This window comes from Anolis sagrei, chromosome 9 (genome assembly GCF_037176765.1).
Source record: "Anolis sagrei isolate rAnoSag1 chromosome 9, rAnoSag1.mat, whole genome shotgun sequence".
NCBI lineage: Eukaryota > Metazoa > Chordata > Lepidosauria > Squamata > Dactyloidae > Anolis > Anolis sagrei.
In genome coordinates, this window is record NC_090029.1 from 8,526,524 (window position 1) to 8,552,608 (window position 26,085).

The 26,085-nt window shown below is 44.5% G+C and overlaps 1 protein-coding gene across 5 annotated transcripts in view; it reads right to left on the reverse strand.

Moving 5' to 3' along the window:
• The window catches only part of SIN3A (SIN3 transcription regulator family member A), an 86,164-nt gene that overhangs the window by 28,396 nt on the left and 31,683 nt on the right, over window positions 1-26,085 (reverse strand). For all 5 annotated transcript variants that reach the window (XM_067471260.1, XM_067471261.1, XM_067471259.1 and 2 more), the window contains exons 4-10: window positions 24,449-24,555; window positions 20,036-20,318; window positions 14,015-14,263; window positions 12,064-12,216; window positions 6,848-7,006; window positions 4,073-4,156; window positions 1,752-1,870 (exon numbers count right to left, since the gene is read on the reverse strand). In XM_067471260.1, coding sequence (XP_067327361.1) covers window positions 1,752-1,870; window positions 4,073-4,156; window positions 6,848-7,006; window positions 12,064-12,216; window positions 14,015-14,263; window positions 20,036-20,318; window positions 24,449-24,555 — 1,154 coding nt within the window. The remainder of the gene's footprint in view (window positions 1-1,751; window positions 1,871-4,072; window positions 4,157-6,847; window positions 7,007-12,063; window positions 12,217-14,014; window positions 14,264-20,035; window positions 20,319-24,448; window positions 24,556-26,085) is intronic.

Below are 26,085 nucleotides of genomic sequence, written 5' to 3' on the forward strand. Positions count from 1 at the left end.
TGTGATGGTTCATTGGGGGAGATGCGTTCAGACAGGTAAATAGGGCCGGATCCATTTAGGGCTTTATAGGCCAAAGCCAGCACTTTGAATTGTGCCCGGTAACAAACTGGCGGGGGGAGATGCGTTCGGACAGGTAAAATGGGCCGGGCCGTTTAGGGCTTTATAGGCCAAAGCCAGCACTTCGAATTGTGCCCAGTAGCAAACTGGCAGCCAGTGGACTTGGACACAGTAGTCGACACTCTGGTTACATCCTGTATAGACTACTGTAATGCTCTCTACGTGGGGCTGCCTTAGAAGACTGTCCGGAAGCTTCAAATGGTCCAACGGACAACAGCCAGGTTGTTAACAGGAGTGGAGCTCAAGGAACACACAACTCCTCCGCTGCGCCAGCTCCACTGGCTGCCAGTTTGCTACCGGGCACAATTTAAAGGGCTAGCTTTAGCCTATAAAGCCCTAAACCAGTGGTTCTCAACCTGGGGTCCCCAAATGTTTTTGGCCTACAATTCCCAGAAATCCTAACAGCTGGTAAACTGGCTGGGATTTCTGGGAGTTGTAGACCAAAAACATCTGGGGACCCAAGGTTGAGAAGCACTGCCCTAAACGGTTCTGGCCCAATTTACCTGTCCGAACGCATCTTCCGTTATGAACCATCTAGGACTTTAAGATCATCCGGGGATGCACTGCTCTCGATCCCGCCTTCACCACAAGTACGTTTGGCAGGGACAACAGACAGGGCCTTCTCTGTAGTGGCCCCTCGGCTATGGAACACCCTCCCTAAGGAGATTAGATCGGCTCCTTCACTACTAACGTTTCGGAGACAAGTTAATACAAGATATATAGAGATACAATATATTATGTTATTAGCATAGTACAATATCAGTATTAAATATTACTATATTGTACTAAACCATTATATTGTAATATTATTAGTCATATTACATGTAATATAAATATATAATTATAATATCATATTATTAGTATTGCATTAATAATACTATAAATATGATATCTATATACAATATATTATATTATATAGAGAGATATTATATTATATTATATTATATTATATTATAAGCATAGCACAGGAGGCAAGGTGGAAATGTTCCCTGCACCCCCCCCCCCACCATAATATATATGTGTCGTTTTGATAATTTTATGCTTATGTTGTTTTGATAATTCTATAAGTTATTTATTTGTTACTTGGAAACCGCCCGAGTCCTCTTGGGGAGATAGGTAAAAGGTAAAGGTAGTCCCCTGACATTAAGTCCAGTCATGTCTGACTGGGGTGTGGTGCTCATCTCCATTTCTAAGCCGAAGAGCCAGCGTTGTCCGTAGACACCTCCAAGGTCATGTGGCCGGCATGACTGCATGGAGCGCCGTTACCTTCCCGCCGGAGCGGTACCTATTGATCTACTCACATTTGCATGTTTTCGAACTGCTAGGTTGGCAGAAGCTAGGGCTGACAGCGGAAGCTCACGCCGCTCCCCGGAATCGAACCTGCGACCTTTCGATCAACAAGCTCAGCAGCTCAGCGCTTTAACCCACTGCGCCACCGGGAGATGGAGCGATATATAAATAAAGTTTTATTATTTATTTATTATTTATTATTTATATTATATTATATATTATTTATTTATTATAATAGCTCAGATTCCCCAACACAAATATAGTGACTAGCATTAATGTGGAAACCACTGGATCCAAATGTTGCTAAAGCAGGTGCTCTTTTTCTCCCAACACACCCCACTTACCCCAAAAATGGAGACACCAGCTGAACAAGTTCGGCTCGGGAGATCACCTCCTGATTAAAAATGACCAGACAACGGAGGAAATTCTCATAGGCTTCTGTGCTGCGCAGGGCCTTCCGGACCTTGTCAACCAAAGGAAAGAAGAGTCGGTGAGTAATGGGGAAAAATTCAATGGGATATTGTCCTAATAGTTACCGAAGCCTAAAGCTTTCCTAAAACTGACTTACATCTATATATATTATGTCAATGTTTGTATGCGGCAGGAGGGAGGGCAGTGTGGCAGCTTTCTGATTGGCTCCCACTTCCACAGGCCACTGCGACCTGCACGGATGATGGACCTGGACCAAACTTGACACACAATAATCCCCATGACCCCATTTACATTCTCCTGCGGTTTGGGGGGAGACAGACTACGGATGATGGGATTTGCAGTACTTTCAAATGCTTCGGCTCCCACAAACCGCTGTAGCCCCCACCAATCACAGATCAGGACCAAACTTGGCACTTAGACCCACCATGATCCACTTTACATCCTGGTGTGGTTTGGAGGAGGACAGACCATGGATGATGGGACCTGCAGTACCTTCACTCACTTCCTGAGACCACTGTGACCCACACCAATGACTGATAAAGACCAAACTTGGCACAGAACCCCCATGACCCACTCTACATTTTGGTGTAGTTTGGAAGAGGGCAGACCATGGATGATGGGACTTGCAGTACTTTCACTCACTTCCTGAGACCACTGCCACCCTCATCCAATGACTGATCAAGACCTAACTTGGCACATAAAGCTCTCATGACCCAGTCTAAATCGTGGTGCAGTTTGGAGGAGGATGGACCATGGATGATGGGACTTGCAGTACTTTCACTCACTTCAGGAGACCACTGCCACCCTCATCCAATGACTGATCAAGACCTAACTTGACACACAAAGCCCTCATGACCCAGTCTAAATCTTGGTGCAGTTTGGAGGATGGACCATGGATGATGGGACCTGCAGTACTTTCACTCACTTCCTGAGACCACTGTGACCCACACCAATGACTGATCAAGACCTAACTTGGCACACAAAGCCAATTTGACCCAGTCTACATTTTGGTGCAGTTTGGAGGAGGATGGACCATGGATAATGGGACTTGCAGTACTTTCACTCACTTCCTGAGACCACTGCCGCCCTCATCCAATGACTGATCAAGACCTAACTTGGCACACCACACCCTCATGACCCAGTCTACATCTTGGTGCAGTTTGGAGGAGGATGGACAATGGATGATGGGACTTGCAGTACTTTCACTCACTTCAGGAGACGACTGCGACTCTCATCCAATGATTGATCAAGATTAAACTTGGCATAGAAACCAACCATGACCCACTCTACATCCTCCTGTGGTTTGAAGGATCATGGACTATGAATGAACTTACTTCCTGAGACCACTGCAATCCACAGCAATGACTGATCAAGACCAAACTAAGCACACTTGGCACACTTGGCAATATTCTGGTGCAGTTTGGAGGAGGATAGACCATAGACGATGGGACTTGCATATGGAAGTTGTAGTTCACACGCACCCACTGAACCCAGCTGACATTGGACCTAGACTCAATTTGGAGAGCAGACAAACAACGCCTTTCCCAAATAACCCAGACATCGCCAAATAACCCAAGCTAATCTATATAAATAAAAATGTAATGTTAGTTTGTGGGATTAACAGAATTTAAAAACCACTGGACCAATTGACACCAACTTTGGACACAAGACACCTAACTACTCAATGTATGTCCTTCACTAAAAAAATGATTTTGCCATTTGGGAGTTGCAGTTGCTGGGATTTATAGTTCACCTACGATCAAAGAGCATTCTGAACCCCACCAATGATGGCATTGAACCAAACTTGGCACAAAGTTCTCCCATGACCAACAGAAAATACTGGAAGGGTTTGGTGGGCAGTGTCCTTGGATTTGGAGTTGTAGTTCACCTACACCTAGAGATCACTGTGGACTCAAACAATGATGGATCTGGACCAAACTCTACACGAATACTCAATATGCCCAAATGTGAACACTGGTTTGGGGAAAATAGAATCTTGACGTTTGGGAGTTGTAGTTGCTGGAATTTGTAGTTCACCTACAATCACAGAGCAAACCTCCCACACAGAACCCCCATGTGGGCCACAGCAATGCGTGGCAGGGGACGCCTAGTTGGAAATAAAATGGTATCGACCTTTTTCTGCATTGTAAACCTTGATGCAGGCAAACATTGCTGGGATTCTATTGTAAGCCAACAGCCGGGACACAACAAGTAATTTCTGATGTTGCCTCACCTTGTCAAAAAAGAGAGACTCTGTCCCATGTTTACCAGCTTCTGCCACTGATGGGTCCTTCAAATTAAGGAGCTTTGGTTTCTTCTGCAAATAAGAAAAAAAGAGAGTTTTTAGTGTGTGTGTGTTTTTTTAAGTTCTGAAAGATAACACATGAGTGATGTTTATTCCGTTGGTTCATTTTTCTGAGCCACTGTTTAGGAAAGCAAGATGAGTGAAACAACGCTGTCATTTAAATAAGGTGTAACATCTGTCACTGAAAATAATCATGGCATTGCACATTTTAGAAAGCAGGCCATCTAACCATACAGTTGGAAATGTAAAGATCAAGAGGGTAGTTTCTTTCATATGTGGTGGACTTGCAAAGAAGCAAAAAAAATAAAAATGGGAAAAGATCCATGCAGCAAACCAACAGATTTTCAAATTCAAAATTCCTATGAAGCCAGAATTTTATTTATTAGGTATAACTATAATGAACTGACTAGGTATAATAAATTGTGGCAAGCTCTTGGTGGGATGGGGAAACGAAATCACCTTGCCTCTCTCCTGAGGAATCTGTATAAGGACCAAATAGCAACAGTAAGAACTGACCATGGAATAACAGACTGGTTCAAGACTGGGAAAGGCGTACGGCAGGGTTGTATCCTCTCCCCCAACCTATTCAACTTGTACGCAGAACACATCATGCGATGTGCGGGGCTTGAGGAATGCAAGGCTGAGGTGAAAATTGCTGGAAGAAATATTAACAACTTTAGATATGCAGATGACACCCCTTTGATGGCCAAAAACGAGGAGCTGAGGAGCCTTCTAATCAAAGTGAAAGAAGAAAGCGCAAAAGCCGGGTTACAGCTAAACATCAAAAAAACCAAGATTATGGCAACAAGAATGATTGACAACTGGGAAATAGAGGGAGAAAACGTGGAGGCCGTGACAGACTTTGTATTTCTAGGTGCAAAGATTACTGCAGATGCAGACTGTAGCCAGAAAATCAGAAGACACTTCCTTCTTGGGAGGAGAGTAATGACCAATCTCTATTAAATAGTGAAGAGTAGAGACATCAGACTGGCAACAAAGATCCACATAGTCAAAGCCATGGTATTCCCTGTAGTCACCTACGGATGTGAGAGCTGGACCATAAGGGAGGCTGAGCAAAGGAAGAGAGATGCTTTTGAACTGTGGTGTTGGAGGAAAGTTCTGAGAGTGCCTTGGACCACCAGAATCATAGAATCATAGAATCAAAGAGTTGGAAGAGACCTCATGGGCCATCCAGTCCAACCCCATTCTGCCAAGAAGCAGGAATATTGCATCCAAATCACCCCTGACAGATGGCCATCCAGCCTCTGCTTAAAAGCTTCCAAAGAAGGAGCCTCCACCACACTCCGGGGCAGAGAGTTTCACTGCTGAACGGCTCTCACAGTCAGGAAGTTCTTCCTCATGTTCAGATGGAATCTCCTCTCTTGTAGTTTGAAGCCATTGTTCCGCGTCCTAGTCTCCAAGGAAGCAGAAAACAAGCTTGCTCCCTCCTCCCTGTGGCTTCCTCTCACATATTTATACATGGCTATCATATCTCCTCTCAGCCTTCTCTTCTTCAGGCTAAACATGCCCAGTTCCCTAAGCCGCTCCTCATAGGGCTTGTTCTCCAGACCCTTGATCATTTTAGTCGCCCTCCTCTGGACACATTCCAGCTTGTCAATATCTCTGTTGAATTGTGGTGCCCAGAATTGGACACAATATTCCAGTTGTGGTCTAACCAAAGCAGAATAGAGGGGTAGCATGACTTCCCTAGATCTAGACACTGTGCTCCTATTGATGCAGGCCAAAATCCCATTGGCTTTTTTTGCCACCACATCACATTGTTGGCTCATGTTTAACTTGTTGTCCACAAGGACAACCAGTCCATAAATCAGGAAATAAAGCTTGACTGCTCATTGGAGGAAAGGATATTAGAGACAGAGATGAAGTACTTTGGCCACATCATGAGGAGACAGCAAAGCTTAGAGAAGAGAATGATGCTGGGGGAAATGGAAGGAAAAAGGAAGAGGGGCCGACCAAGGGCAAGATGGATGGATGGTATCCTTGAAGTGACTGGATTGACCTTGAAGGAGCTGGGGGTGGGGACGGCCGACAGGGAGCTCTGGAGTGGGCTGGTCCATGAGGTCACAAAGAGTCGGAAACAACTGATGAATGAACAACAACATAACTGACTCAGTCGTCCCATTGGACTCCAACGATTGATATTTTGTTTACGTATTTGACCACAGCGGCCAGAATTTGCTATGCAAGGCTGGGGAAGCAAAAAAGAAATGCCAGAGATAGATGAATGGTTTCAGAAAGTGAGAGAGACTAAAGACATGGATAAACTAACTTTTTTGCTGAAGAGAAACTCGGGGAATCCAATCAGATACTCAGATTGGTCCAAGATAGAGGAATATATAAAAAAAGAGAAGCAAATCAGACTCATTAAAAGACATTAGTATGTAAGGGAAAAACAAGAAGAGCCGATTTATTGTATTGGAATGTTACAAAAGCCCACTCTGACTATCTTCTATATATAAAAAAATGCTCTGTGCATAATGAGTACCTTAAAAACAAAAGAACCAATGAACGAAATCAAAAATTGTTTCTTCTTCCCTTTGTGCCCCCCACACTTGGTCCCCTCTCCCATATTCTTAACAAAAATAGTTTAAAAAAAGAAAGAAAGCAGGCCATCAAATACGACGCCATCCTAAATCTCTTGAACTTGTTCACTGGTGATGGCAGTGGCCAATGGGTTCTCACCTTCACCGGAGGAGTGGTTCCTGTGGTGGCATGTCGCCGGATCTGGCAGCCATTCTGGTTCGGTCTCTGCTGCTTGCTGTTCAGCTGCGGCTTTTTGATGGTACCCCCATGGTCATTTCTTACCGACTCCACTTTCTCTGCAGTCGTCTTGCTCAGCAGCTGGTTAAGGAGAATTACAGACAAACCCATTATTGGTTCCAATCTTCCATAACAGAACAAGAACAAGCAAATACCTACCTACCTACCTACTAGGCTTGGGCAATCCATGGTTCTAAATGGTTCTAAAGTACTTACAAAACTAAAGTTCTGGTGGTGAAAATTTCAGAACTCTAACAAAACTTTCAAAATTTAATTATTACTTCATTATTGGTGATTTTAATGACAGAACCAATTAGGAACTGCGATTTATTATGAAATTTTGAGAGTTTTGTTAGAGTTCTGAAATTTTCACCACCTGAATTTTAGTTTTGTAAGTACTTTAGAACCATTTAGAACCATGGATTGCCCAAGCCTACTACCTACCTAATCTATCTATTTATCTATTGCTTGCTTGCTTGCTCGCTCGATCCATCCATCCATCCATCCATCCATCCATCCATCCTTGTATCTATCTTTCCTTCTTTCCATCTATCTATCTATCTATCTATCTATCTATCTTTCTTTCTTTCTTTCTTTTTTTCTTTCTATCTATCTATCTATCCATCTATCTGCCCATCTATCTGTCCATCTTTCTATCTGTCCATCTATCTATCTATCTATCTATCTATCTATCTATCTATCCATCTATCTGTCCATCTTTCTATTTGTCCATCCATCCGTCTGTCTATCTTCCTTCCTATCTATCTATCTATCTATCTATCCGTCCAGTCATCCATCCATCCATTTCATCCACTTATTATCTATCTATCCACTTATTCATCCATCCATCTCATCCACTTATTATCCATCTATCTATCCATCCATCCACCCATCTAGCTTTCTATCTATCCTATCTATCTTTGTTTCTATCTTACTATCCATCTTTCTATGTATCTTGATTTCTATCTATCTTTCTTCCTTTCCATCTATCTATCTATCCATCCATCTAGCTTTCTATCTATTTATCTTTCTATCTATCGTATCTATCTACCTATCTAGCTTTCTATCTTACCATCTATCTATCTATCTATCTATCTATCTATCCATCCATCTATCTATCTTGATTTCTATCTATCTTTCTTCCTTTCTTTCTATCCATCCATCCATCTAGCTTTCTATCTATTTATCTTTCTGTCTATCCTATCTATCTACCTATCTATCTAGCTTTCTATCTTACCATCTATCTATCTATCTATCTATCTATCTATCTATCTATCTATCCATCCATCCATCCATCCATCCATCCTTCTTTCTTTCTATCTAGCTATCGATCTATCTATTTTCCTTTCTATTCATCTACCTACCTACCTACCTACCCACCCACCTTTCTATGTATCTATCTATCTTTCCGTCTATCTTTCCGTCTATCTTTCCATCTATCTATCTATCTATCTATCTATCTATCTATCTACCTACCTATCTACCTACCTATCTATTTCCAGTCAATGTAATTCAGTCCTTGATTGTGCCTTAATGAGGAAGTGGATCATGGGATTTCTGGGCCTGCTGAGCCTGCGAGCCAGCATGAGATTTTAATTCCTGAAACTGAGCATTCGGTGTCTCCTGCAGTTAGTGAAGGTGAAGGTCACATTCCAGAGAGGGTGTTGTGGTCCAGCGTGATTATGGGTCTGAGATGTTCTCTGATGATGAGGATGATTGGATTCAGATTCCTGGCTCTTTTTCTGTGCCTCAGATCCCTGGGCCTGCTTCTGAGGCTCCCACAGACAGTGCAGAGTCAACAATGTGGTTTTCAGAAGAAAAGAATGTTAATGAAGTAGATAGCGAACAGGTGGAAAGGCCTTTGCCTTCCCACACTGATAGTGAAAGTGCAGAAAGTCTTGATAGTGACCTGACCCAGCAAGCCCATCTTGATTTGTGGGTCAGGTGGAGTTCTCGCCTGGCCAGCAGATGAGACACCAGCTCGGGGAAAGGTCATCGCAATGCTTTCATGTTGATGAGAGCATAATGTTTTGATGTCAGCAAAAAGTATTTAGCCTTCTTGTAAACGAAGGGAAAGTGTCAGTTCAACGTAGCTTGTTAGCCTGGAAGCTCCATGGAATAACCTTAGCTGGAAAGCAGCACATTTGGGATTTCTTGCATTGTGATTTTTGGGGCAATTGTTTCACTGTTTGAACCACGGACTCTGTTTTGAACTTTGCCTAAAGGATTGTGCCTCTTGTTTTTACCTGAAGATCTTTGGAACTATATTCTGCATTTAACCTAAATCTTTGAAACTTTGTAATGCTTACTCTTTATTTTGACTTGGACTTTTTCCTCAATAAACTATAAAACTACCGCTCTTGTGTGGTGGTGTTTGGAAGCAAGGCAAAGCTTACTCTGAGTTGCAACAGAAGGGCCCAGAGAAGTCTTTCTCAAGGGAAACAAGTTAGAAGATGAACTGCCAGGTTATTTATTTATTTATCGTATCAGGAGAAGTAGTATTACATTAAAAACAGTTGTATTGCATTAAAAAACAAACACAAACAAGCAAACAAAACACAACATTTGCAGACTTGGTATTCTATTAAATGTCCTTTGACCAGTATCTGGCCACTTGGAGTGCCTCTGGTGTTGCTGCAAGAAAGTCCTCCCTTGTGCATGTGACAGGGCTCAGGTTGCATCGCAGCAGGTGGTCTGTGGTTTGCTCTTCTCCGCACTCGAATGTCATGGACTCCACTTTGTGGCCCCATTTCTTAAGGTTGGCTCTGCATTTTGTGACGCCAGAGAGCAGTCTGTTCAGCGCCTTCCAAGTCACCCAGTCTTCTGTGTGCCCAGGGGGGAGTCTCTCATTTGGTATCAGCCACGGATTGAGGTGCTGGGTTTCAGCCTGCCACTTTTGGACTCTTGCTTGCTGGGGTGTTCCAGCAAGTGTCTCTGTAGATCTTAGAAAACTATTTCTTGATTTAAGTCATTGGCGTGCTGGCTGATACCCAAACTGGGGATGGGCCGGAGATGTCACTGCCTTGATCCTTTCACTATTGGTTGCTACTTCCTGGCGGATGTCAGGTGGTGCAATACTGGCTAAACAGTGTAATTTCTTCAGTGGTGTAGGGCGCAGACACCCTGTGATAATGCGGCATGTCTCAACTACCAGATGGAGAGGTTTATGAGCGGATAGATAGGAGACTTGGTTTTTGCAAACTCTGAGCTGCTTCACAGACTTGGGAAAGGTCACAGCACTTGTTAGAGAAAAAAAGCCGTTATCAGTTTGCCAGGAAAAACAGAATGATTTCATGGCTTTATTCGAGAGACCAGAGGGATTTTTCAGCCGTCTGGTCAATGTTGGAGTTTGAAGCAACATCTCTTCTCAAGTCCTAAGGGAATTCTACTTTCATGTTTCCAGTTGTTTATGTTCCATACTTCCAAGTTTAAAGGATTGTTCCTGAATTTTGTGCATTGGATTTTATGCTGCCTTGTGTATCCTGATTGTTTTGCATTCCTGGTTTCTCATGCACTCTTGTACCTACAGTTGATCTTAGCCAAAAGGCAAAGAAGCTGTAAATCGTCTCCTCTCATCCCCTCTTTAGAGCCTCCCAGTGGTTTGATATCTCCTATTAGCTGCCCCCCTCTTTTAGACTCATAGGAAAAGGTAAAAGTTTTCCCCTGAGGTTAAGTCCAGTCATGTCTGACTCTGGGATGTGGTGCTCATCTCCATTTCTAAGTCAAAGAGCAGGCGTTGTCCGTAGACATCTCCAAGGTTATGTGGCCAGCATGACTGTATGGAGCGCTGTTACCTTTCCGCCGGAGCGGTACCTATTGAACAACACACATTTGCCTGTTTTCGAACTGCTAAGTTGGCAGAATCATAGAATCCGTAGCACCCCCTTCCTGGCCAGTGGCGAGAGTGAGATCTTGGACCTGGACAGTGAGATGTACCTGGGGGGTCTTCCTGAGAACCGCCTGGATCTCATCTTGCCCCCGGAAGTGTGGACGGCCTTCCTGAACTATGGCTACGTGGGCTGTGTGCGGGACCTCTTCATCGACGGCAAGAGCCGGGACGTGCGTCGCTTGGCCGAGGTGCAGAGCGTGACCGGCTTTTTCCAGTTGGAAGAGACCTCATGGGCCATCCAGTCCAACCCCATTCTGCCAAGAAGCAGGAATATTGCATTCAAATCACTCCTGACAGATGGCCATCCAGCCTCTGTTTAAAAGCTTCCAAAGAAGGAGCCTCCACCACACTCCGGGGCAGAGAGTTCCACTGCTGAACGGCTCTCACAGTCAGGAAGTTCTTCCTCATGTTCGGGTGGAATCTCCTCTCTTGTAGTTTGAAGCCATTGTTCCGCGTCCTAGTCTCCAAGGAAGCAGAAAACAAGCTTGCTCCCTCCTCCCTGTGGCTTCCTCTCACATATTTATACATGGCTATCATATCTCCTCTCAGCCTTCTCTTCTTCAGGCTAAACATGCCCAGCTCCTTAAGCCGCTCCTCATAGGGCTTGTTCTCCAGACTCTTGATCATTTTAGTCGCCCTCCTCTGGACACTTTCCAGCTTGTCAATATCTCTCTTGAATTGTGGTGCCCAGAATTGGACACAATATTCCAGGTGTGGTCTAACCAAACCGGACTAGAGGGGTAGCATGGCTTCCCTAGATCTAGACACTAGGCTCCTCTTGATGCAGGCCAAAATCCCACTGGCTTTTTTTGCCGTCACATCACATTGTTGGCTCATGTTTAACTTGTTGTCCACGAGGACTCCAAGATCTTTTCCACACGTACTGCTCTCGAGCCAGGCATCCCCCATCCTGTATCTTTGCATTTCGTTTTTCCTGCCAAAGTGGAGTATCTTGCATTTGTCACTGTTGAACTTCATTTTGTTAGTTTTGACCATTCATCTCTCTAATCTGTCAAGATCGTTTTGAATTCTGCTCCCATCCTCTGGAGTATTGGCTATCCCTCCCAATGTGGTGTCATCTGCAAATTGGGAGGGATAGCCAATACTCCAGAGGACAGGAGCAGATCTGGAATACAACAATCCATGGCTATCTCTCTCTCTCTTTCCAATCCATGTATGTCTGTCTGTCTATCCATCTATCCATCCATCCATCTTTTAGGCATATAACCACACCGAAGGGTAAACTCACAACGGAGCTATTGGCATCTGGCAGGAACTGTCCGAATTCAGAGAGCAGGTCCTCCTGGTTCTTGAAGAGACGGGCCACTTGGGCGTAGACCTCCTGCTCGGTCAAGGCTGGCGTGTAGTTGCCTCCCGCTTCCTTGGCATTTCGCTGCTCTTTCTGTCAGGAGACAGAATGGGACAAAGAAGAAGGTAAGAATTTATTATTATTTATTTATTTACAATTTTTATATTCCGCCCTTCTCGCCCCGCAAGGGAACTCAGGGCGGATTACAATGTACATATACATGGCAAACTTTCAATGGCATAGACACACAACATATATAGACAGACACTCAGAGGCTATTTAACATTCCAGCTTCTGGCCACCAGGGGAGCTGTCGCTTCACCCTCTGTTTGTGATACTGATGAAGTACTTCCTCATTCTTTGCATACTTCCTGGAGATTTTTATGGCCTCGTAAATTAGTTAAATTAACCTCCCCACATAAGTGGTACCTAAATTTCCTACTTGACAGATGTAACTGTCTTTCGGGCTGCAAAGGTCGACAACAAGCTACACGATTTTGGTCGGAAGCTCACTCCGACCCAGGCTGTGTTCGAACTCATGACCTTTCGGTGAGTAGTGATCTTAATGCAGCTGACTCCCAGTCAGAGAAGGCAGAAGATCTCTCAGCCTGTCCTTCTCTTCCTTTCTGGAAACAGACGGTTAATCAGACACACAACATATATAGACAGACACACAGAGGCTATTTAACATTCCAGCTTTTCATGAGGGTATTCTGGCCACCAGGGGAGCTGTCCCTTCACTGACCATTTGTGACACTGATGAAGTACTTCCTCATTCTATGCATGCTTGCTGGAGATTTTAATGGCATCGTAAATTAGCCTTCCTGCATAAGCGGTACCTAAATTTCCTACTTGACAGATGCAACTGTCTTTCAGGCTGCAAAGGTCGACAGAAAGCTACACAAATTGGTCAGAAGCTCACTCCAACCTGGCTGGCTTTGAACTCATGACCTTTTGGTCAGTAGTTATCTTAATGCAGATGACTCCAAGCCAGCTGCTGTAGAGTCCTGGTGCTCTGTTTCGCTGCACCAGGCATGGACAAACTAGAGCTCTCCCTCCAGGTGTTTGGGACTTCAACTCCCAAACACTTGGTTTTTATTTATGGTTTTTATTGTGTTACTGATGTTAATTGTAATGAATTTTTTACCTGTGTGGCGCAGCTGGCTGAGTGTCAGTTGCATTAAGATAACTCTGACCAAAAGGTCATGAGGTCGAAGCCAGCCCGGGTTGGAGTGGGTTTCCAACCAATTGTGTGCAGCCTGTTGCCGACCTTTGCAACCCGAAAGACAGTTGCATCTGTCAAGTAGGAAAATTAGGTACCACCTTAAAGTGTGGGGAGGCTAAATTAACTGATTTATGAGGCCATAAAGAAGACTAAAACAAAGCATTCCAGCGGGGAAGCATGCGGGGAATGCGGAAGTGCTTCATCAGCGTCGCAGATGGACGATGAAAGCGACAGCTCCACTGGCGGCCAGAAAAAAGTTAAATAGCCTCAGTGTATATCTGTCAAAAATTGGCATTGAATGTTTGCCATATATGTGTACACTGTAATCCGCCCTGAGTCCCCTGCAGGGTGAGAAGGGCGGAATATAAAAAGCTGTAAATAAATAAATACATGTGTTAAATGTTTTTAATGTTTAAATTATTTTTGTACTGTTGTGGGCATTGAATTGTGCCATTTTGTAAACTGCCATAAGTCGCCTTTGGGCTAAGAATGGCATTATAGAAGCGTAGTAAATAAAGAAATAAAGAAATAAACACCTGGAGGGAGGGCCCAAATTTGCCCATGCTTGAGATGCACCCTAGGTCAATTCATTCCCTCTGATTTCATCTCATGAATGTATTGCTAGCTCTAGCAAAGTGTCTCCCTGGACTTGAGCTTCCAACTGACCTGATAGGTGTGAAGGATCTCCAAGAAGGCCTTGTAAATATCCGGTTGCCCCTGGAAGCGGTTCTTGATCTTGTTGACGTAGTTGATGGCGTGGTTGAACTCGACCGGCTGGTTGTTCTGGAGGGACGGTGTGGTTCCGAGGGAGATGGCCACCGGCGTGTGCGGCTGCACCGGAGGGGAGCGAGGGGACGCATAGGGGATCGGAGGGGTCTGCTGGCTGTTCGGCGTATGAGCCTGCAGTTGGGAAGGCTGCGGAGGAAACATTTCCTTGTTGAACTGAGATAAAGAACTTAGATACTAAACCAGTTCCCTTCACAGAGCCAGATGGAAACAAGAAGAAATACCAGACGAAGATGAACGGCTGACGAAAATACAAGAGATCAGAAACATGGACAGACTCACTTTCATCATGTCAAAGAATAAAAAAATGAGAAGGGAAGAAACAGACTGAGAAAAAGTTACTGAATACTTGAAACAAAAAAAGAAGAAGACGACAATTTTGATCTAAAAATTGGAAAAAACAAAGAAAGAGATGGTAAAAAGAAAGGGAAAGAAATAGAAAAGAAGGAGAAGGAGAGGAGGAAGAGAGAGAGAAGAAAGGAAAAAGTAAAAAAAGACCCCTAGACCAGTGGTTCTCAACCTTCCTAATGCCGCGACCCCTTAATACAGTTCCTCATATTGTGGTGACCCCCAACCATAACATTATTTTAATTGCTACTTCATAATTATAATCTTCATAGACCTGTCAGCAGCTTATGATACTGTGAACCACCACCTCCTTCTGAGAAAAATGTATAATATCACCAAGGACTACCACCTCACCCGCCTCATAGGAAACCTGCTACAAAACAGGAGCTTTTTTGTTGAGTTCCAGGGCCAGAGAAGCAGATCGCGGAAACAGAAGAACGGCCTGCCTCAGGGGAGTGTGCTCGCCCCATCAATGTTCAACACTTACACAAATGACCAGCCACTGCCAGAAGGGACAGAGAGTTTCATCTATGCTGATGATCGTGCCATTACCACTCAAGCAGGGAGCTTTGAGATGGTAGAACAGAAGCTCTCCGTAGCTCTAGGTGCTCTTACTGCCTATTACAGGGAAAACCAGCTGATCCCCAACCCATCTAAAACACATACATGTGCCTTTCATCTCAAGAACAGAGAAGCATCCCGAGCTCTGAGGATCACCTGGGAAGGAATCCCACTGGAGCATTGCAGCGCACCCAAATACCTGGGAGTCACTCTGGACCGTGCTCTGACCTACAAGAAGCACTGCCTGAATATCAAGCAAAAAGTGGGTGCTAGAAACAATATCGTACGAAAGTTGACTGGCACAACCTGGGGATCACAACCAGACACAGTGAAGACATCTGCCCTTGCGCTATGCTACTCTGCTGCTGAGTACGCATGCCCAGAGTGGAACACATCTCACCACACTAAAACAGTGGATGTGGCTCTTAATGAGACATGCCGCATTATCACGGGGTGTATGCGTCCCACACCACTGGAGAAATTACACTGTTTAGCCGGTATTGCACCACCTGACATTTGCCGGGAAGTAGCAGCCAATAGTGAGAGGACCAAGGCAGAGACATCTCCAGCTCATCCCTTGTTTGGGTATCAGCCAGCACGTCAATGACTTAAATCAATAAATAGTTTTCTAAGATCTACAGAGACACTCGCTGGAACACCTCAGCAAGCGAGAGTCCAAAAGTGGCCGGCTCAAACCCAGCACCTCAATCCGTGGGTGATACCAGATGAGAGACTCCCCCCTGGGCACACAGAAGACTGGGCGACTTGGAAGGCGTTGAACAGACTGCGCTCTGGCACCACGAGATGCAGAGCCAACCTCAAGAAATGGGGCCACAAAGTGGAATCCATGACATGCGAGTGCGGAGAAGAGCAAACCACTGACCACCTGCTGCAATGCACCCTGAGCCCTGCTACATGCACAATGGAGGACCTTCTTGCGGCAACACCAGAGGCACTCCAAGTGGCCAGCTACTGGTCAAAGGACATTTAATCAACTACCAAGCTTGCAAAATTTGTGCTTTTTAAAATCTCTTTGTTTGTTTTGTTCTGTTAGAAATGTAATACAATGGTATGGTTGCTGATGACATGATAAATAAAATAAATTATAATTTTGCTACTGTTATTAATCATAATGTAAATATCTGATATGCAGGATATATTTTCATATACTGGACCTAATTTGGCACAAATACCCGATACGCTCAAATTTGAATACTGGTGGGGTTGGGAGGGGATTGATTTTGTCATTTGGGAGTCATAGTTGCTGGGATTTATAGTTCACTTACAATCAAAGAACATTCTGAACTCCACCAACAATTGAATTGAACCAAACTTGGCACACAGAACTCCCATGGCCAACAGAAAATACAGTAAGGGTTTGGTGGGCGTTGGCCTTGAGTTTGGGAGTAGTAGTTCACCATCATCCATAGAGCACTGTGGACTCAACAATGATGGATCTGGACCAAACTTGGCACGAATGCTCACTATGCCCAAATGTGAACACTGGTGGATTTTTGGGAAAATAGACGTTGACATTTGGGAGTTATAGTTGCTGGGATTTATAGTTAACCTACAATCAAAGAGCATTTTTAACCCCACCAATGATAGAATTGGGCCAAACTTCCCACACAGAACCCCCATGACCAAAATAAAATACTGTGGTTTCCGATGGTCTTTGGTGACCCCTCTGACACCCCCTCACGACCCTCTCGGGGGTCCCGATCCCCAGGTTGAGAAACGCTGCCCTAGATGGTACCAGGAAGTAAAAATCTTTTTAAAAAATTATTTAAAATCTTTTTTTTCTTTTCTTTTCCCTTCTTTCTTTATCTGTCATTCTTATGTTCCACACACAGTTTCTCCTGCTTTGGCTTACTTTGATCTCTCTGTTTTTAAATTGACTTTGTACATTAAATTTTTGTTTTGTTTTGTACTGTTTTGTACTGCTTTTAAATGAAAATTTCAAATAAAGATTACCGTATATACTCGAGTATAAGCTGACCCGAAAATAAGCTGAGGGACCTGATTTTACCACAAAAAACTGGAAAAACGTATTGACTTGAGTATAAGCTGAAGGTGAGAAATGTAGCTGCTCCTAGTAATCATCAGCAGGTTAAATGTTTTTGAGTATTTACACAAAACTGGAATTTAAGATAAGATTGCCCAACCCTGATTCAACCATTATTCTAACCTCCTTCAATGTAAATGGGCTTACCTATTACCTATAATGATAGAATAAAATAATACATGTATTAACATGTAATAAAAATAATAAAGTAAATAATGGAAATTCAATAATAATAATAATAATAATAATAATAAAGAAATAAATGTAATGATAACAATAATAGAGTAAAATAATAAATGCAATAAATATAATAATACAGTAAAATAATGTAAATGTAATAAAATAGAGTAAAATAATAAATGTAATAAAAGTAATAATAGAGTAAGGTAAAGGTAGTCCCCTGACATTAAGTCCAGTCATGTCTGACTCTGGGGTGTGGTGCTCATCTCCATTTCTAAGCCGAAGAGCCAGCGTTGTCCGTAGACACCTCCAAGGTCATGTGGCCGGCATGACTGCATGGAGCGGCGTTACCTTCCCGCCGGAGCGGTACCTATTGATCTACTCACATTTGCATGTTTTCGAACTGCTAGGTTGGCAGAAGCTAGGGCTGACAACGGAAGCTCACGCCGCTCCCCGGAATCGAACCTGCGACCTTTCGATCAACAAGCTCAGCAGCTCAGTGGTTTAACCCACTGCACCACCGGGGGCTCCAATAATAGAGTAAAATAATGTAAATCTATATAAATAAAAATGTAATGTTCGTTTGTGCTATTCACAGAATTCAGAAACCACTGAGGCAATTGACACCAAATTTGGACACTATGTCCCTAACAACCCAATGTATGTTCTCCACTCAAAAAACAAAGAAAACCAAAAGCAGAAAGGACTTCTAAACTACAGAGACCCATGGCCATGCCCCCCCCTCCTCGCGGGGAAACAGCCGGCCGATAAAGTCAGGCGTACATGAACGGCCACACACAAACACACAGGCGAGTAGAGTGGAGGAGGTGGAGGCAGTCTCCTCCTCCATTCCCTGTTGGAAGAGGAAAGGGCGGATGAGTGCCAGCAGCAGCAACGGAGCAAGGAAGAAGGGGAGGGAGAGGGGGAGGAGGAGGCGAGGAAGGTCCACGGTACTTGAATGAGGGATCTTCCTTCTCTCCCTCCCCTTCTTTCCTCCCTTTCCTTTCTTCCCTTTTCTTCTTTCCTTCTCCTTCCTTTCCTTCTTTCCCTCCTTCCCTTCCTTCCTGTCCCTCCTTCCTTTCCTTCTTTTCCTTCCTCCCTCCCTCCCTTTCCTCCTTCTTTCCCTTTCTTCATTTCCTTCTTTCCCTCCTTTCTTCATCCCCCTCCTTTCTTTCCCTCCTTTCTCCCTCCTTCCTTCTTTCTCCTCCCTCTCTCCCTTCTTGTCCCTCCTTCTTTTTTTTCCTTCCTTCCCTTCTTTCCCTCCCTCCCTTTTTCCTTCCTTCCTGTCCCTCCTTCCTTCTTCCTTTCCTCCTTCCCTCTCTCCCATTCCTTCTTCTTTCCCTTTCTTCATTTCCTTCCCCTTCATTTCCTTCCCTCCCTCCTTTCTTCATCCCCCTCCTTTCTTTCCCTCCCTCCTTCCTCCTTTCTCCTCCCTTTCTCCCTATTCCTCCTTCTTTTTTTCCTTCCTTCCCTTCTTTCCCTCCCTTCCTTTTTCCTTCCTTCCTGTCCCTCCTTCCTTCTTCCTTTCCTTCTTTTCCTTCCTCCCTCCCATTCCTTCTTCTTTCCCTTTCTTCATTTCCTTCCCCTTCATTTCCTTCCCTCCCTCCTTTCTTCATCCCCCTCCTTTCTTTCCCTCCCTCCTTCCTCCTTTCTCCTCCCTTTCTCCCTATTCCTCCTTCTTTTTTTCCTTCCTTCCCTTCTTTCCCTCCCTTCCTTTTTCCTTCCTTCCTGTCCCTCCTTCATTCTTTCTTTCCTTCTTTTCCTTCCTCCCTCCCATTACTTCTTCTTTCCCTTTCTTTATTTCCTTCCCCTTCATTTCCTTCCCTCCCTCCTTTCTTCATCCCCCTCCTTTCTTTCCCTCCCTCCTTCCTTCTCCTCCCTCCCTGTCCCTCCTTCCCTTCTTTCCCTCCCTTCCTTTTTCCTTCCTTCCTGTCCCTCCTTCCTTCCTTCTTCCTTTCCTTCTTCCTATGTAAGATATAAATACAATATTAAATGTAAGGGACAGTCAAGAAGTAACGAGAGAAGGAAAGGAAACGAGAGAAAGGAAAAGTGTGGCTTTTGTTTTGTATTTTTTCAGTATAGAAATTCTTGTGTCTTATTTAAATAAAATTATTAGGACAAAACCACATACCAAAAAAAAAAAAAAGAAGTAACGAGAGAAGGAGGGAAAGAGGGAAGGAAAGAGAGAAGGAGGGAGAGAAAGAAGGAAAGAAAGAAAGATAGAGAAGCAAGGAAGGAGAGAAGGAAATAAAAAAGTGAAAGGAAAAAGAGAGGGAAGGAAGGAGAGAAGGAACAAAAGATATGGAAGGAAGTATGTAACCAAAGAGCAAAGAAAGGGAGGAAAGAAGCAGGTAGAGATGGAAGAAAGACGAGAGATAGGGAAAGAAAAAGAGGAAAGGAAGGAAAGAAGGAAGGAAGGAGAGAAAGAGGGAGGGAAGGTTGGCCACAGCAACGCGTGGCGGGTACAGCTAGTGTAATAATATTAATAGAGTAAAATAATAAATGTAATAAAAATAATACTAATAGCAGAGTAAAATAATAAATAACCTTGACTCGAGTATAAGCCGAGGGGATTTTTTTCTGCCTAAAAAAGGGGCTGAAAAAGGAGGCTTATACTTGAGTATATACAGTATTATAAAAAACAAAACAAACAAAAACAAACAAAAAACAGAGCCGCTCTCTGTCCAAACAACATGCCTGCCTGCTCCTAGGCGAACGGCTACTACTCTGGCTCGGTCATTCATTACCTTGCTGATCTTGGCCGGAGGCGGCTGGGGTGCCGGCTGCGCAGGGGTCGGGACAGACTGTGCCGTGGGCTGAGACGGATGAGCCGGCTGCGGGGTCGGCTGAGGCTGCAGGCCGTGGGCCGGGATCTGGTGGACCTGCCCCGGCGTTGTCACGTTCACCATGTCGTTCGTCTGCACTTCGATTTTGTAGCCGGGGGGCAAAAAGGTGTTGAAGCCCATGATCAGGTCGGGGTGGCCCTTGAAGAGCTGGGAGACGCGGCTGATCACCCCCGGAGTGTCGATGCTGCGCAAGGAAAAGGACGGGGGAGGCGGAAAAGAGGGTCAGGTACGTTGGAAACAAAGGAAGCGTCCATGTTTGTCTATAGATCAGGCATGGGCCAATTTTGGCCCTCCCTCCAGGTGTTTTGGACTTCAACTCCCACAATTCCTAACAGCCGGTAGGCTGTTAGGAATTGTGGGAGTTGAAGTCCGAAACACCTGGAGGGGCAACGTTTTTGAGTTATAGGTAAATAGATAGATTTGTTTATTGATTAGTCCACTGCCCATATCTCAACAATAAAAGACCAAAACAGAAACACACAAGCAAATAGACACCAATTACTCTGCTAAAACTCCTGTAATGGTGAACTAAAATAACTTATAATACAATAAAACTCAATTAAATAAGAAGTTTAGTAAAATGGGATTAAATTACAAGATGAAAGCAGGAGGAGTAACAAGTGTAAGCGATGGGCATGTGCAATCCATGCTTCTAAATCAGCGTTTCTCAACCTGGAGGTCAGGACCCCGGGGGGGGGGGGGGGTCACCAGGGGGCGTCAGAGGGGTCACCGAAGAGCATCAGAAAACACAGTATTTTCTGTTGGTCAAGGGGGTTCCGTGTGTCAAGTTTGGTCCAATTCTATCGTTTGTGGAGTTCAGAAAACTCTCTGATTGTATGCGAACTATAAATCCCAGTATTTACAACTCCCAAAGGTCAATGTCTATTTTTACCAAACTCCACCAGTGATCACATTTGGGCATATTGAGTATTCATGCCAAGTTTGGTCCAGATCCATCACTGTTTGAGTCCACAGTGTTCTCTGGATGTAGGTGAACGACAACTCCAAAACTCAAGGTCAATGCCCACCAAACCCTGCCAGTATTTTGTTATTTTGTTCATGGGAGTTATGTGTGCCAAATTTGGTTAAATTCCATAATTGGTGGAGTTCAGGATGCTCTTTAATTGTAGCTGAAGTATAAATCCCAGAAACTACAACTCCCAAATGACAAATGACTGCCCCCAACCCCACCAGTATTCAGATTTGGGTGCATTAGGTATTTGTACCCAGACTGATCCAGTGAATGAAAATACACCCTGGATATCAGATATTTACATTACGATTTATAACAATAGCAAAATTACAGTTATGAAATAGCAACGAAAATAATGTTATGGTCGGGGGTCACCACCACATAAGGAACTGTATTAAGGGGTTGCAACATTAGAAAGGTTGAGAACCACTTTTCTAAATGGTTCTAAAGTACTTACAAAACTAAAATTCTGGTGGTGAAAACTAGGGGGAGGTGGTGCTTTGCTTCTACAGTGTTGCTAAAGTCCTGGTGGTGAAAATTTCAGAACTCTGACAAAACCTTCAAAATTTCATTATTTTTTCATTATTGATTATTTTTTATGACAAAACCAATTAGGAACTGCCATTTATACTGAAATTTTGAAAGTTGTGCTAGAGTTCTGAAATTTTCACCACCAGAACTTTAGCAATACTGTAGAAGCAAAGCACCAGCGCCCCCTAGTGTTCACCACCAGAACTTTAGTTTTGTAAATACTTTAAAATCATTTAGAAGCATGGATTGCACATAATTGCACATAATTTTATTAATATTAATATATTAATAAAATTAATATATCTATATATATAAAAATCTTACTGGCGTCCAACGAGGAAACAAAACTCAAAAACCCCCCAACAGAAATTAACCAAAATTCCCATGCACATACCTCAACCCACTAGGTACAAACAAACCCAATCAAAATTAAAAACAACACAACACCACACTCACAAAACGGCAAAACAACTGAGCATGCGCATTGGCACCCAGCCGCAAGTTCCCTGGCACGCGCACATGTCCTGGCGGCCAACGTTCCCTCCGCGCAAGCCACGCCCCCATCCTCACGCCGCGCCGCTTCCCGCCCTGTCAAAACCATCGCAACTCATCCTCCTTCATCCTGCTCACGCCGCCTCACACACACACTCACGCCGGTAAGACACGCCCCCTCCCTCCCTCCCTTCCCCCCCACCCCTTCCCTCCCTGTCTCACTCTTTCCCTCCTCCCACCCTCCGCCGGTAAGACATGCCCCCTTCCCTTCCCCCCACCCCTTCCCTCCCTGACTCACTCCTCCCCGTCGCAAACATACACACACACACACACACACACAACGCACCTTTACTCCTCCCCCCGCCGCCCACACATCTTCCGCCACACACACACACATTCACGCCAGTAAGACATGCCCCCTTCCTTCCGGCACACACACACACACCTGCGCGGCACACACACACACAGGCTCCCTCACTACCTGTTGGGAAAACAGCAGCAATGGCAGCAGCAACGGAGCATCCACGCAAGGAAGAAGGGGAGGGAGAGGGGGAGGGGGGGAGGAGGAGGAGGAAGGTCCACGGTGCTTGAATGAAGGACCTTCCTTCTCTCCCTCCCTTCCCTTCTTTCCTCCCTTTCTTTCCTTTTCTTCCTTCCTTCTCCTTCCTTTCCTTCTTTCCCTCCTTCCCTTCCTTCCTGTCCATCCTTCCTTTCCTTCTTTTCCTTCCTCCCTCCCTTTCCTCCTTCTTTCCCTTGCTTCATTTCCTTTCCTCCCTCCTTTCTTCCCCTCCTTCCTTCCGTCTCCTCCTTCCCTCCCTCCCCTTTTCCTTCCTTCCTGTCCCTCCTTCCTTCTTCCTTTCCTTCCTGTCCCTCCTTCCTTTCCTCCTCCTTTCCCTTTCTTCATTTCCTTCCCCTTCATTTCCATCCCTCCCTCCTTTCTTCCCCTCCTTCCTAACTCCTTCCTTAGATCTCCTCCCTCCCTCCCTCCCTCCTCCCCTTTTCCTTTCTTCCTGTCCCTCCTTCCTTCTTCCTTTCCTTCTTTTCCTCCCCCCTTTTCCTCCTTTCCCTTTCTTCATTTCCTTCCCCTTCATTTCCTTCCCTCCCTCCTTTCTTCACCCCCCTCCTTTCTTTCCCTCCTTCCTCCCTCCCTTCCTGTCCCTCCTTTTTTCCTTCCTTCCCTTCTTTCCCTCCCTCGCTTTTTCCTTCCTTCCTGTCCCTCCTTCCTTCTTCATTTCCTTCTTTTCCTCCCTCCCTTTCCTCCTTCTTTCCCTTTCATTTCCTTCCCCCTTATTTCCTTCCCTCCCTCCTTTCTTCATCCCCCTCCTTTCTTTCCCTCCTTCCTTCCACCTTCCTTCTCCTCCCTCCCTTCATGTCCCTCCTTTCCCCCCCTTCCTTCCCTTCTTTCCCCCCTCCTTTTTTCCTTCCTTCCTGTCCCTCCTTCCTTTCCTCCTTCTTTCCCATTCTTCATTTCCTTCCCCTTCATTTCCTTATTAAATGGAAGGGACAGTCAAGAAGTAATGAGAGGAGGGAAAAAGGGAAGGAAGGAAGGAGAGAAGCAGGGAGGAAAGAAGCAGGTAGAGATGGAAGAAAGATGAGAGATAGGGAAAGAAAAAGAAGAAAGGAAGGAAAGAGAGAAAGAAGGAGAGAAAGAGGGAGGGAAGGTTGGCCACAGCAACGCGTGGCAGGGCACAGCTAGTTATTAATATATTAATATTAATATAGCATATTAATATTAATATGTTAAAATAATGTAAAATATTAAAATTAATATAGCAAAATATTAATTTTAATATATTGAAATTAATATTTCACAGATTTTCACTTATCGCGGGTGGTGCTGGAACGGAACACCCGCGAGAGATGAGGGAACACTGTATAAAGAACTTTGTTCATGCTACTGAAACCTTGTTCTTGTAAACATTACAACCATATCACTTTGCTAGAAAAAAGCCTCCTAAGAAAGAGATAACATTGGTCTGTGTGTTTTTGTTCTATTTATCATTTTGGACTACTGGTGGAGGGTCATGTTGCTGCAAAGTTACTTGGGTGTGCATTTATGGAGAGGATCCGGACATGCAGAAACGTATCACCATGCTAATTCTAAAGGTCTGTGTCCTGCCAATCGTATTTATTTAAATAGGAGAACAGATTGAATTTGCACAATCTCTACATCGTCCTTTAGTTTTTGATTCACACAATAACAACATGAAACTCCCATCCATAATGTATATACTTTGAATAGTCCACCCAAAATGTTGACGTATGTGGGGGGGGGGGGGGGGGGGGGGGGGAAGGTAAAAATGGACAGTCCACTATACCTTTGAGATTTAAACTCCTTCATTATGTCCAAGAAGTCGTTGTAAACTTGAGGCTGGCTACCAAACTGTAACTTCACTTGGTCAAGGTAGGAGAGGGCATCTTCCACCTGAGGGCAAAAAAAAAAAAAAAAAAAAAAAGACAAAGTGAAATACATCTTTAAAATTATTATAAGTATTACTATTACTATCATCATGCTGCAAGTTGCAAGTTCTGGTGTGAGAGAATCTGCCTCAGAAAATCTGCTACAAAACAGGAGCTTTTTGTTGAGTTCCAGGGCCAGAGAAGCATGGCATAGAATCATAGAATCCAAGACTTGGAAGAGACCTCATGGGCCATCCAGTCCAACCCCATTCTGCCAAGAAGCAGGAATATTGCATTTAAATCACCCCTGACAGATGGCCATCCAGCCTCTGTTTAAAAGCTTCCAAAGAAGGAGCCTCCACCACACTCCAGGACAGAGAGTTCCACTGCTGAACGGCTCTCACAGTCAGGAAGTTCTTCCTCATGTTCAGATGCAATCTCCTTTCTTGTAGTTTGAAGCCACTGAAGCATGTCGCAAGGAAGCGTGCTTGCTCCATCAATGTTTAACATTCACACAAATGATCAGCCACTGCTAGAAGGGACAGAGAGTTTCATCTATGCTGATGATCGTGCCATCACTGCCCAAGCAGGGAGCTTTGAAATAGTTGAACAGAAGCTCTCCGAAGCTCTAGGTGCTCTTACTGCCTGTTCCAGGGAAAACCAGCTGATCCCTAATCCATCCAAAACACAGACATGTGCTTTTCATGTTAACAACAGACAAGCATCCCGAGCTCTGAGGATCACCTGGGAAGGAATCCCACTGGAACATTGCAGTGCACCCAAATATCTGGGAGTTACCCTGGACCATGCTCTGACCTACAAGAAGCACTGCCTGAACATCAAGCAAAAAGTGGGTGCTAGAAACAGTATCATACAAAAGCTGACTGGCACAACCTGGGGATCACAACCAGATACAGTGAAGACATCTGCTCTTGCGCTGTGCTACTCTGCTGCTGAGTATGCATGCCCAGTGTGGAACACATCTTACCATGCTAAAACAGTGGATGTGGCTCTTAATGAGACATGCTGAATTATCACGGGGTGTCTGCGCCCTACACCACTAGAGAAATTACACTGCTTAGCACCACCTGAAGTAGCAGCCAATAGTGAAAGGACCAAGGCAGAGACATCTCCAGCTCATCCCGTTTGGGTATCAGCCAGCACGTCAACAACTTAAATCTAGATATAGTTTTCTAAGATCTACAGAGGCACTTGCTGGAACACCTCAGCAAGCAAGAGTCCAAAAGTGGCAGGCTCAAACCCAGAGCCTCAATCAATGGCTGATACCAAATGAGAGACTCCCCCCTGGGCACACAGAAGACTGGGCAACTTGGAAGGCACTGAACAGACTTCTCCCTGGCACCACGAGATGCAGAGCCAACCTTAAGAAATGAGGCTACAAAGTGGAATCCTCGACATGCGAGTGCGGAGAAGAGCAAACCACTGACCACCTGCTGCAATGCAACCTGAGCTCTGCCACATGCACAATGGAGGACCTTCTTGCAGCAAAACCAGAAGCACTCCAAGTGGTCAAAGGACATTTAATCAACTACCA